The 13,119-nt window shown below is 41.8% G+C and overlaps 6 protein-coding genes across 6 annotated transcripts; 1 reads left to right on the top strand and 5 right to left on the bottom strand.

The window, feature by feature from the left end:
- Positions 1-4,637: 4,637 nt before the first annotated feature.
- Positions 4,638-5,384, bottom strand: EAE98_007993 (uncharacterized protein; the record flags this gene model as incomplete). Its single annotated transcript, XM_038955616.1, has 1 exon — positions 4,638-5,384. The coding sequence occupies one exon, from the start codon at positions 5,382-5,384 to the stop codon at positions 4,638-4,640; it is 747 nt and encodes a 248-aa protein (XP_038807910.1).
- A 515-nt stretch (positions 5,385-5,899) lies between these two features.
- EAE98_007992 (uncharacterized protein) lies at positions 5,900-6,793 on the bottom strand (the record flags this gene model as incomplete). The annotated part of the gene is made up of 1 exon (XM_038955615.1): positions 5,900-6,793. The coding sequence occupies one exon, from the start codon at positions 6,791-6,793 to the stop codon at positions 5,900-5,902; it is 894 nt and encodes a 297-aa protein (XP_038807909.1).
- Positions 6,794-7,252: 459 nt separating this feature from the next.
- EAE98_007991 (uncharacterized protein) lies at positions 7,253-7,915 on the bottom strand (the record flags this gene model as incomplete). Its single annotated transcript, XM_038955614.1, has 1 exon — positions 7,253-7,915. One exon carries the CDS (start codon positions 7,913-7,915, stop codon positions 7,253-7,255), a length of 663 nt encoding a protein of 220 aa, XP_038807908.1.
- A 643-nt stretch (positions 7,916-8,558) lies between these two features.
- EAE98_007990 (uncharacterized protein) lies at positions 8,559-9,185 on the bottom strand (the record flags this gene model as incomplete). The annotated part of the gene is made up of 1 exon (XM_038955613.1): positions 8,559-9,185. The coding sequence occupies one exon, from the start codon at positions 9,183-9,185 to the stop codon at positions 8,559-8,561; it is 627 nt and encodes a 208-aa protein (XP_038807907.1).
- A 1,255-nt stretch (positions 9,186-10,440) lies between these two features.
- EAE98_007989 (uncharacterized protein) lies at positions 10,441-11,748 on the top strand. Its single transcript, XM_038955612.1, has 2 exons — positions 10,441-10,956; positions 11,044-11,748. Exons 1-2 carry the CDS (start codon positions 10,443-10,445, stop codon positions 11,589-11,591), a joined length of 1,062 nt encoding a protein of 353 aa, XP_038807906.1. The 5' UTR covers positions 10,441-10,442; the 3' UTR covers positions 11,592-11,748.
- Positions 11,749-12,582: 834 nt separating this feature from the next.
- Positions 12,583-12,996, bottom strand: EAE98_007988 (uncharacterized protein; the record flags this gene model as incomplete). Its single annotated transcript, XM_038955611.1, has 1 exon — positions 12,583-12,996. One exon carries the CDS (start codon positions 12,994-12,996, stop codon positions 12,583-12,585), a length of 414 nt encoding a protein of 137 aa, XP_038807905.1.
- Positions 12,997-13,119: the final 123 nt, after the last annotated feature.

The following is a 13,119-nucleotide window of genomic DNA, read 5'->3' as shown; positions in this document are numbered from 1 at the left end:
CCTCGGAACAAGGTTGGAATCGGAAGAGAGGAAGCTTATGCAGTATCTGTGAGCCATTGAAAGTTTTACGGGTAGGTCCTAGGTAGAGAGGAATGAGTTTGTTCCTGCTCTAAATTGTAACTACTATGTAGGTAGTCAGTGTAAATACCCTTTTGCAAAACTGTATCTCTTCATATCATCTTTATGATTTCATCGATGACCATCTTATCATCACGATTCGGAACATTTTTGACATTTGAGTTGATGTTTTCCTAATACTATCATCACTCGTGACTTATTCTATAATAACTCTAAATATACTCCTGAAGTCTAAAATTTCCCTAAAAGTCTATATTTCTAGTTGAACAATTTTGCATCTTTTATTGTTGTGTTGCAATTGCCTTGTTCGCCTTGTTCGCCATGTCTCTTGGTATTTCTCATGGAAATGAGATACGATGTCGATCAGACGGTATCTTAAAAAACTAACATCGATAGTCTCCAAGCTAAGATTCAAAAATTCCCGTCTACCAAATCATCTCAACTTCCCCAACTTCAGGGTCTATTCTTGTATGATATCGCCTGCAATTGCGCCTAGGTGACAAAAAAAGGCTTTCAGAAGGACAAACATTAGTTGTCTCTCTAAGCATGCAGTGTCAATCGTGATATCCCCACGAATCAGAAGTGATGACATCGTCGAAGATACGAACGTACAAAGTACGAAAATGACCGTTTCATTGGTGGCTGTGTCTCTATGTAAGTAAGAAATCTCAGCATATTAATAAACGGCTGCATCGTGACGGCGTCGGTCAAATGATTGTTTTTTCCTCAAGCCTCAATCGTATTGCGCCTACCTCACCAGTGCAGTTCGTTGAACTAAAATAATTCATGGCAATTCACGATTCGCGAGCCTTCATCCTTTGGCACAGAATGTATCAAGACGTTTCTATCGACGCTCAATCCTTCTCTTCCACTTTCCAAGGACCTTTCCGGATTGTAACATCACTTGGATGTCTCCTTCCTAATGCATCTTCGCATAACCCAAATGCGGTCAAACTCCTCCGGATTTGATGATCGCCGTTACTGTGCTGTATCACAAAACTTGCATCTTCAAAACTGCAGGTTGAACGGGTTCATCACAATCCCCCTAACCCCTTGATTGACCCCTCACAAAAAAACATTTGCACACAACAACTTTTTCGCAACTTCACAACATTCAATTCCAATTCAGAATATCTCATTTAGAAATGAAACTTGATTCGTCAATCCATACCTTCTTCCATGTCTTCCTTGAGACCTTCCATTCCAACGATTTTCATGATTTATAAGATCCGAAAATCCACAATATGATTCGTCAATAAATCGGAAATTAACCAAATACTATCCCTACCAGTGACGAAAATCGTGTATAATTTTCGTTCGATTTCCCCGTTGTTTTTCCAAGATGGTAAAATAATAAGCAAGGGGCGAGGAGAACATATGAGGAGAAACCACGAGATTTCTAGGACCTGGGTCTTTGGATTTCCTTGTCCTTAAAGATCCTCTGATATAAAAACATGGAAGAGCAATTGACGTCAGGAAATTATTGAGAGTGTTGTCATTGTTGACATTGATCATTTCCATGAGTTGGAGAAAGTGTGATGGGATGGTGCTGGTTTGCAAGTGATCTGGCCAATTGCTCATTTCTTAAATTTCTGGTTCACCTTGTAACCATTGATTGATCCTGTCAAATTTCAAGAAGAAATCGTTCCGCTCGTTGGTACATGGGAGGACAATAAGTTTCAAAGCACAAGAAGACCAAATTCACACTCGTGATCTGGATATCTGTAATTGGAAATAAGTATCTCCATTCATACTCGATTTTAAGACTTTGAAGCAATTCTAAAGAATACCTGGTCTTATATCAATAGTCAATGCATAATAGTTCCAATGGTAAAAGGGTTCAAAAAGTGAAAAAAGTAAATTCAGTCTTGTATCACGTGATTGTTCTCGAAGCTCACCTTTGCTGAGCTACGAGCTCTATATCAAAAAGGCATAAAACCAAATTTCTCGATACTAGCGATCTTTTTTCTTCATCTCATAAGCACGACGGTCAGCGTGGTCGTGTTTTCTTTCTTTCTTCGACACAACAGGTATTGTGAGTATTCTATTCCCATACCCATTCCCATTCTCCCATTTCACTTGATAGTCACTCTATGTTGCATGTTTCTTTGCTCCGTACATCGAATTGAGATATCCATATCCATTGTGCTTTTCATAGCATAAAGATTGGTATCTTGATGGGAGTTATTGAACCACGGTCTTCACATTATTTCCCATCTCAAGATCGGAGTGATCTCGAGATAGCTGAAAGAAATTGTGTTGTTTGTGCTTTGGAGCTTTATCTATGAATGGAAACTAACATGATTGTTCACAGAAACTTGCCATATTCTTTTCGCAGATTGGTACAATACTACATCACCGCGCGGGGCCGGTGATATTTATATCATTTGGCCCCAGTGTCCATCATTCTTCTCAGAATCAATCAGCTGCAGAGAGTTAAACTCTAGCAAAGCGTAGCGACAAGCAAATCCAACCCACAAGTAACTCACACCGACTTCAAAGTTTCATTCCATTTATTCCATTCGATCCGATCGCTTGGTATCTATGAATGATTACTTTCGATGCCTCACCTTTCGAGATAAACCTCTTTCCTAACCCCTGCTCTCGACTGGTTTCATTGCATCTGGGGCGGAGGGAGGCCTCGGAGGGCTTCACCCATGTTCTTGACAAGTTTACTTGTGTCGACGCGGTTCGTGGTAACCAATTCTTTTCTTATCCTGGGCATGATATAAAACGGCTCGCCTCAGATATTGCCATGGAGTTTCTTGTGATAATCACTTGAATTCTTCAAATACCTTTTCGTCTACAGCACAGTACTCGGTATTCTTTTATCTCTGTGAGAACGTATACATGATGAAATCCTCGAGCTTGAACAGATTTTAAGCTCTTGCCAAATTTCAGTTTCGACTCGTAGTTGAGCATGCAGATCAACGGATCTAGCAACGGGAGAAAGGCCGCTTTGCACAATGATTATTGAAAATTGGGTTCGACTCAGATGTGCATTGGTATCACGTTCAGAAATTCTACATTGGGCAGAGAAACGGGCATGGAGGCTTGCGTTGGATGTTAATATATGATGGACTCATAGCAGATGGTGTGTCGGAGCTAAAATTGGGAATGGAGAAGGAGCAGTGGGGAGAAAGTACACGAGACACCTTTTATCGAGTAGGTATCCAGGAAGCGATAGGAGAATAAGTCTTAAGGGTGGCGACGAGGACTACTGAGGAGAGGATTTAGCGACTATCAAACAGCGTGCAGATTTGACAATTATAGATCCCCTGTATTCTCAAAATTCAAACTCCCTCAGAATCATCAAAAAATCGAGAAAGTAACTCTCTCGCCCTCTTTCTCGCTTCTTTTCTATCTCATCTACTTTACCATGTTTTCAAAATTCCATACATAAATTCCTGATATACCTACGTTGTATTCTCATCATCCCTCACGACACCCACTCCCCTACATTCCGACTTGTATTCCTACGTTGGTTTTTCTCTCACTGTCCCGTGTGTATATTTCACAAGGTGTGAAATAACGGATGGTGTTTAGTACACTTGAACAAATATTCTGTCGTCCAAGATCTCTTCTCATTGGTTTCTTGTTTCTGAAGTTTCAAATTTTGGAATTTTTGTACTGATTTTTTGTATCTTGAGGTATGTAGATGATATTATCTCTGACGCCTTTTTTCTGGGATAGGAGAGGAAGACGGATAGATGGTTTGTTGGGTGTGGAGAGGTTTCTATCTCTTCTGGAATGGGGAAAATGGATGTTTTTGAGGAAATTGGGGTTTTGATGGAGGGTGCAAGAGTGGAGGTGTAGAATGATAGATGATATTCTTTCTGATTCATTTCTTTTGGGATAGGAGAGGAAGATAGATGAATGATTTGTTGAGTGTGAAGAGGCTTTTCTTTCTTCTGGGATGGGGAAAATGTAATTATTTGAAGAAATTGGTTTTTTGATGGAAGATGTTTAAATCTTTTTTCATGTGCGGAGCGAAAAGTGCCATCAACGGAGTATTGATCTGATGGTTGAGGTGGGAAGATGTGAGAATTGAGGTGTGGAATTCTACCAAGTCCAGTTTGATTTTAATTTTTAGGGATTTGATAAGAAGAAAACACCAGGAGAGAGGAATTAGGCATCGAAAAGCATATTCTTGAATGGGTCATGGATAAGAATGCAAATGGAAATGAGAAGTGGAAATATCGAGTCATCCACAAAACTCATGAACTGGGAAAGAAAACCGAAGGGCTGAGTTCTTGGTTGATGAGAGAGGTAGATGGAGGGAGATTTGGGTTCACCTCGCTTTACTATCCGTATAGTGTACGGAATCTTCAAACTTGGAAAGAGAGAGTAGTAAGGGATTTCTATTCTCACTAGTCATTGGGATATCTTGTGATGTATCACAGATGTATGTTTTCCACAGTCTCACAATAGTGTATGGGAAGTTGGAACAATATTTTGCGGATGAGGGAATTTATTTTCTACCTGCCATCCAAAACCATGCGGAGCTGTTGTAGCTTAATCTATTGTACACTGAGTTACTATAATCAGTTGAGCTCGAATCACTTAGATTGCGGGGGCCGACGGTTAGATTGCGGGGGCCAACCTTCAGATTGCGGGGGCCAACTTTCAGATTGCGGGGGCCAACTTTTAGCTTTGTCCTGGGTTTTTATTGACCATGGTACGGAGATTCTATGTCGCTCAATCCTTGCCCTGACCTGCTGATAAAAAAGTTCTCTTATGATTCCTCTATCGCCGCCATCGGGCTTCCTCTCCTGAATATAACGTTCATTGAGTATTTGGTTCTCCAAATCTATGAGCGCATGCAAATATTTTCGCTCGCTCTCGTTATCATTCTCCGGATCTGGTGGATGGTCTGGATGTCTCCGATCGTATGTGTGGGTGTGGGCGACATCGCTCAGGTAACTGTGGTATTTGACGACGGCGTGAAACACATCCCCTTTCATTAGCTCCGGGCCAGTAATTTCGGTATCGATACCGCCAGCTTTTTCCAAGAGGTAGATTATGGTTCTCGTGTGGGAGGTTATTCGTTCGGTGATGGATTTCCCGTATTTGGCACTGCAGTCAGGACAAATTTTGGAAGCCAAAACCCTTACACTTTTCTCACAAGGCCTTCGTGTCTCGGTCTCAAAGAAGCTTATGTGGTGGAGATTTCGATTTTTGTTTTTGTCACATCCTATCCATTGCTGGGCGAGATGATGTGTCTTGGAATAGACATGCGTTTTGCCGGGACGAGCGCGATCTTCGAAATCACATAGGAATTTGATGGTGTGCCAGGTATAGCACATGATTGTTCCTATAAGTAAAGTAAGTCTTGGGGTTTGTCTATCGATGGTTCTCTTAGATGGAACAAAAACATTACCTGTACTGGAAGAACTATCTTTGAGATCTGATAGGAAATAGACTTTGATTTGAACTGTTGTATTATGTTTGGTTTTCGATGTTATTAAAAAGTTTGGTATTGATATGTGAGCAAGTGTTTGGTTGTATGGAAGAAGGATAAAGAACAAGTCCATGGGGAGTTCTCTGGGTATTAGGTATTCAGTAATATCTTTACCAGTCATTGCAGAAGTAGGATTCATAACGATGAATCCTTTCTCTGGGTATGAGGTATTGAGCAATACCTTCACCAGTCATTACAGAAGTAGGATTCATAGCAATGAATCCTTTTTAGAACAGCGCATGGGAAGTTGGAATAAAGTTTTGTGGATAAGTAAATTTATTTTCTATCTATTATCCAAAACCATGCATAGCTTTAATAGCTTAATCTATTATACACTGAGTCATCACTAATGAGTTGACTCTAACTTTCCCGATAGCGTTGGAGATGTCGAGTTTGAGATCGATGAGCGCTCGATGTACCTCCCGCCTGTGGAGCGTACAAATCCTGCGTAGAATACTGTGTCATTTGCCTTGGACGAGAATCTTCTTTGTCCTGTTTAGCTCGCCATTCACGGTTCGCATCATCCTCGCGTCTTTGCTCTGGGGTTTTTGCTGCCTCAATACGCTGAACTCTCTCTTTCTCAGCACGATCCTCCTCATCTTCCGCTCGAAGACTTTCACCTTGCAAACGAGAGATCTCAATTACTACCCCGATTATCTGACAAAACAACTTTCTCATCGAATTCATGCGATCAACAGGACTACCCCTGTATTCCTGGTGCTCTGCTTCGCGGAACAGCTCCTTTAAGTACACATTGCTTAGTTGAGCTGAGTATTGGGTGCTCTCGTGGAAAAGAAATGATGCTAATAATCCATAATTCGGATCTCTCGCAGGTATTGCGTCGTTCCTATATTGCTCTCCGAGCCGAGCGGGCTCCAAATATGTATAAAAGTCACACCTCTTGAGAATGCGGTACAACCACTCGACCTCATAATGGAGATCTTCAAAATCGCATGGATAGTCCTTGACTTCTGCAGTTCTGTGCATTATGCGTGAAATATGGGACAGTATGACTTCTTGATGATACTTGCTGTGAGAGGCAGCACAGTCGGGACAAAGGCTTGTTGCGATGGGAACTGGGGGTGTACCAGAGCAAGGCTTGAGATATTTATCTTCTTTGAATTTTCTGCCGTGGAGTCTTCTGTCAGGATGATTAGGGCATCCTGTCCATTCCTGGATATGGGCGTATCTATGCCGAGTAGAATCAAAATTGTCATCACAGACGAATCTCGTGGTGTTTGCGGCAATGCACATGATTGTACTGGTAAGATGTTCTTGAGAAAGGGCCAGTGATGAATCCTTAAGTAGAACTGTATTGTCGTCTGTATTGGTGAAATGGAGTATGAGTTGCAATGAGAGCGAGATAAAATTCGAGTGTTGTATGTTTTATTTTCGATTGTTGAATTATTGAGAATTTTAATGTTGATATCCGAGTAAGTGTTTAGTTGTATTGAGAAACAGAAAAAGTTGATTAAAAAAGGAGCTTCTAGGTATTAGGTATAGAAGCCAATATTTTTATTAGTTATTGGAGAGATATGATTCATTAGAATGAATCTCTCTAGGAGCAAGCTACAGGAGTCATATCTTAGTTTCGACTCATCCAAGTGCATGGGAAGTTGGAATAAAGTTTTGTGGATGAGTAAATTTATTTTCTATCTACTGTCCAAAACCATGCATAGGTAGCTTTAATAGCTTAATCTATTGTACACTGAGTCATTGCTGAATAATTGACTCTAACTCTTCATGTAGCTTCAACGTCGCCCACGCCTCTTGATAGTCAATCTTTGTACGAAAAAGTTGAAATACAAGGCAGGTCACCTTCTCCACATCAGGATGAAGTTTATTGCGCTCGGACTCAATGTCGTTCCGGATCCAACTTCGTTCCAGTCTCCTAAGAGTGGGTAAATAATTGTCAGAGCGATCTGATTTCGGAGTCAAACGCCGTGGACGTGGCGGATGTTTTGGATGGTTTCCATATTTTCTGTATTGATCGCCTGGCTGCGGTGTCGGTTCGAGATACTCGGAATATCGTTCGACGTCGAAGAAAATGTACTCTCTTATGTTCGGGGCTCCCGTAGCGAGACAACGGTTATTGCCAGCTTCAAGCACTAGTGCGAGTAGTTCGGTAATGTGGCTCTGTATTTTGTCGGCTAGTTGATCACCGTATCTCTCCCGGTGATAGGGACAAACATCATCTGGCAAAGGGGGGTGAGTACCAGGACATGGCGGTTTCTGTTGTGTTTCTAAGTAATGTGTGTTTCGAAGTGCCGGATTCGGATGCTGATCACATGCGTACCACCATTGTTTGGGCTGATATCTGTGATAATCCTTGTCATTGTCGCAGTAGTATCTAGCGACATTGCTGGGTCTACACATAATTGCAGTTGTGAAATTCTTCTTGAGACAGAGTCAGCGACGAGTCTACCCTGTGAAATAGAATATTTATATTACCTGTATTGGAAGAACTATCTCTGAGGTCTGACAATAAAGTGACTTTGTCTTGAATTGTTGTATTATGTTTGATTTTCAATTATCGAATTATTGAAGATTTTAGTGTTGATGTTGAACAGGTGTTTGGTTGTATTGAAGAACAAAAAAAAAGCAAACTGAGAGAGGAAATTCTGGGTATTGGGTATGGAAGCCAATATCCTCGCCAGTCATCGGAGAAACATGATTCATATTGATGAATCTCTATGAGCGAGCTACAAGACTCATATCGTAGTTTCGACTCACCCGAACTGTCACCACATGTACTTACTACATGTGACTTTCAGTATTGAGTCAGAGTAGAATGAAAATACGAAGATTAAATCACGGGAAGTAGAAATGGAATCTCAAACGTCATGGTGTGAATGCTAAGGTTGAATTATAATAACAATCCAAGCCGCCGACCAAGTGATAAAACCCCAGAATAATGTAACCCCCAGAGCGCTGGATAACAAGAATGTCTTCAAGTATCACACGATGTTCCACCACCAACCATGCTCTATCTCAAATTTCATGTATCTATCTATGAGCATCATCCTCTCAACGTATGTAGCACGCAATACTCAATCTGACAACGAGCAAGCTGGCCAAATATCTCTGCCAACGATTCATCTTTCACCTCGCTATTTCCACGTCTTATAATATCCGCCAATTTCCGCCAATGCGGGATATCCACTTGGAGGAGCTGATCAAAGTACTTAGTACTACTGGATGTGTTATCCTTCCCGGTGCCTTTTGGAGGCGACAGATACTGAGTATACTTTTCATCAGGCGCGGGCATTTCTATATGCATCGCAAAGTCGAAAACCAAGTGACACGAAGAACGCATTTCCGCCCTGAGTTTGCTGGGGTTGTTGAAAAGCCCACAGAGTTCATCCATGCGTTGGAGAATAGCCTTCACATGCGCATTTATGATAGCGGTACGCTCAGCTCCCCATTTAGAATAGCAATCGGGACAAATTGATTTCGCGAGTGGTACTTGATCGGGTGCATCGTAACATGTTCTCTCTGGTGCTGAGAATACTTTTCCGCGAAGGTCTACATTGTGATGATTTAAACATCCTTCCCATTGCTCCGGATCTGGGTTGAAGTAGATGTGTGGTGGAGATGTTTGATCGTCGTCACAGTAGTATGTGATGGGTTTGATGAGTCGACACATGTTTATGACTAGAAGTTCAGTTCAGTATTCAATATCAGGAAGGGGTTGATGTTACGGATGTAAAGCTTACATGTATATTGATGATTTTTGAGAAATAGTTAAAGACACCAAGTATTTCAGCGAGGTCTGAAGTGGGAAATCAAGGGAAGCAAGATAGTTAAGAATGATGTAGGAATACAGATCATTGGAATTCCTCACCAGTCAACTGTTTGTGGAAGTAATAAAATTAAGCACAACTCGTCGCTTCCTCTCATCGCCACCATTATTACTACGGGGGCACATAACGCCTGCTCTTTCTTTACTTACAGCAGTGAATCTAGGCGGAAGACACATTGTAAATATTGATTAATACAGTCAAAAGGGTTTTGGTCAAAAATCGGGAGTCATAAGCGAGCCGGTACTCTCAAAATGCAGTTTCCAATCGTTCACAACAACAAAGTAACAAGATGACCTATATCTCGACCAGATCTTGAGCTCGTGATGCCTCAAGAGTAACAAATTCTCAAAAACAATACAAAGATTTGCGTGAGTTGATTTCGCAGTTATATCCAATGTAGTGAACAATCAGAATTTTGTTCCTCTAAACTACTTGTATGATTCACTTGAGCTCCAAAGCACCATCAGGGAAATAGTCTAGGCAAGAGACAATATGATCATATACCAATGAAGATAGGGTACGCGGTTGAGCATTCTTTGATGGGCAAGTTCAAATTTCCCTGCTTTTGAAGGCACTGCATGGCTCCCCAATACTGTGAGGGTAAGAGCGAGGGGGTTGAGGGCAAATATGAGAAACCACTTGATATTCCTCCCTGCTTCGAATTTTAAAGCTCGAGATTTCGTAATTGAAACTAGCCCTTGTGGTCTTAAAGTAGTCTTAATTCCTCATACACGTCCTTCAAATCAATTGAAATGTTGAATTTATTTCGACGAATTGAATTGTTTTCAAATGTTAAGACCTCATATAGGTAACAACTGCTGATCCAAACTCCATAGTCAGCGACAACCTTGGAAGATTTTCCACTTGGTCACATTATTATTATAGGACTAGCAATGCCCGGGATCATTACAATGTCACTGTATCAATTGGTTTCTTCAGTTCATTATGAATTGGAAATTCGAAATTGGAATTGGAATTGCCAGTCGGAAAGAATCGCACCTGAAGCTCTGACCTCGGCATGTCACATGATGCGGCCGCATGTCAAAAGTCCATGACGTCCATATTTACTTCCCCACGCCGTGCATGATATCCTCCCCAGCTTGAGATTTTTCCAATTGCTTCACGAGCCTCGAGATCAACTTATTTACATATCAATTCATATCAAAATGACATCTTTACGTATTGCCCGTCGGGCTTTCCGTGCCTCAATGCTTAATACTTCTCGACCATTTTCCAGTACAACTTTCCGATTTGCAAATGCCAATCCCGGTAACGCAAAAGAGCATGATGGTACTGAAGAATATCGCAAACATCAAATGGAAAAGCCATTAAATCCACATATGACGAACACCAATTCTACTATCGTAAACGAAATGCCTAGTGCAGGTGCGGGAAAGGTTCCACCAGAGTTCATAACGAGTGTGGATGGGAATTTTACTCCAAAGGATAGTGTACCGGAGAACACGGAGAGGATGACTGGTGGCACTCAAGATGGCCATGGAAGTGGTGTTAACAGAGAGATGGCTGTTGGAGAAATGGAGGGGGCACAGTTCAGAGTTGAGCCATTGAGAAGGGATGGAGAGCATGAGGAGAAGATGAGAGCGCGATTATTGTGTATGTTTTTCGACATTTCGCCACGAAATCTACCTTGATCCTACCTTCCAATAAGATTCAGAACTCTGCTAACAGAATCTCCCACAGATCAATCGCGCAAACGAGGAACTCTCGAATCCGATCTGCTAATGTCCACCTTTGCCGATGCTCACCTTCCTAACATGACCGCTGCACAAATGGTACAATATGATCAATTCCTCGACGAAAATGATTGGGATATCTATTACTGGGTTACCCAAGAACCATCCCCAACATCTCGTGAAACAGCTGAAGGAGCTGGCCTTGGGGCCGAAGGAGCTACAACCAATGCTATGGGTACCGATCAAAAGAAATCACCAGTAGCACAAGGTACGGATCCTGGAAAACAAACCGGTCCTGAATTAGAGACAGATGCATGGAGAAACGGTGCTCCCAGAAGTGGAGAATGGGCACAAACGATTGGAACTTTCAAGCCTGCTTATAGACCGGTACCAAGAAGATGGCAAAATAGTGAAATTTTGGCTATGTTGAGGAAACATGTTATCTCGAGATCGGCGGGAGGCGTGCATGATGTGGAATTGGGTTCTAGTAGTGTATCTGGTAAGGGAATGGCTTTCATGCCACCTATCTTTCAGACTGATCAGAAGCGATCATAAAATGGGAGTCAAAGGATTGTAACCACCTAGGAAGATGACTTTCTATTGGTCTGTTCACTGTGATTAGGGATACCATTCATGTATGATATTAGTTGGCAATGTACGGTATGGCAATTATCATTAACATATTCCATATTCCATATTCATCATATATTCTGATCTCAAAATCCCTCAGCCCACCAACCATATTAATCTATACCGCTGATAACCACATTCATCTTATATCTGAACTCTTATCTAATCTTCTTCTAAACCATTTAGATACATTCTTGAATCCCTCAATTACACATTACGACTCTCATCCAATAATACAAAGATTAGCCCCCGCCTCGGCAAAATCACCCAACCCCTAGAACCGACCCCTTTTCCTTTCGTTGCCGACAATGCAAGTCGTAAACACGAACCTAAGTCTGACCTTTCACAACTATTACATACCAGCTCCAGCCTGTGCTTCAGCAAAATCTCCTAACCCGAGACTCAAGAGTGTGCATTGGACGAATAGCCATGTTCGTATCTGTGCCGGATAACGAATGATGGTGTGCAAAATTAGGGTGATACTTTCTCTGGGGAGTGAAAGCATATTAGACATTGTGATTTTGTCTTTGTGTATGATGATTGGTGATGTGGGAAATTGTGAGTAGGCAGCTTATGAGAATATATTGTAGCGGGTGTAGTAATCCGGTATGATAGAGAGCGCTCGTGAAAAGCTAATTGGGCAACGAAACGATGACAAGCCAAAGATTTCCAAGCAAAGAGATATCCCCTTCTCTCAAAATCGAATCAAACACCCCTTCTGAAAACCACTTTTAGAACCTTTTCCCTGCCCCTCCACTTTCTTACAACAAATTCCTTACTTTTCCTCAACAGCTCTTTTTCACTTCTCAATAATTCCGCTTCGCTTCGCCCTCTTCCAGCACCCAACGTATAACAAGAAGAGACCGATTGCCAATAAAAACCTTCTCTACTCATCCCCTCTATTCCTTTCTTATGCTTATTCTTTTCCTTTCAAGAAGTTCACACCAATAACCCCCTGATACTTCTTCAACAAACCCTCCAGTCTCCTCGAAATTCTCTCTGTCCCAAATTCCGCCCTCAAGTTCGTTTTCCTAGCGCTAACCACCGGACTCAACGGACTCGGCAATCTCTCCAATCCAGATACGTCAGTCAACGTATCAGGCGTTCCAGTTCCCGGTACAATAGTTTCTTCGCTTGAAAAAGGCGTTTCACCACAATTATCTGCCTGGTAAAAAGTCCGCTCGATTTCTTTCCCGCGCTTTTTACACTCGAGAATGAGAGTGTGCCAGTAGAAAATTAGATCGCGACGAAGACGTTCGGCTTCCAGACGTTCTTCGAGAAGTCTTTCGAAGGCGTGTGAGAGCTCGATTTGCCCTTGCGGAGCGCTCATGTGGGAATTGGGATAGTGTGTTTGTATGTATGTGGGTTATTGAGGGGTAAGTGGTGAGGGGTACGTGGGGAAAGTCAGACTTGCATATGCATATGCAGGTACAATAAGATATGAAACTCCCGA

Source organism: Botrytis deweyae, assembly GCF_014898535.1.
Source record: "Botrytis deweyae strain B1 chromosome Unknown BDEW_020, whole genome shotgun sequence".
Classification (NCBI taxonomy): domain Eukaryota; kingdom Fungi; phylum Ascomycota; class Leotiomycetes; order Helotiales; family Sclerotiniaceae; genus Botrytis; species Botrytis deweyae.
The sequence above is the reverse complement of the archived record's forward strand: the minus strand, read 5'-3'. Positions and strand labels throughout refer to the sequence as shown.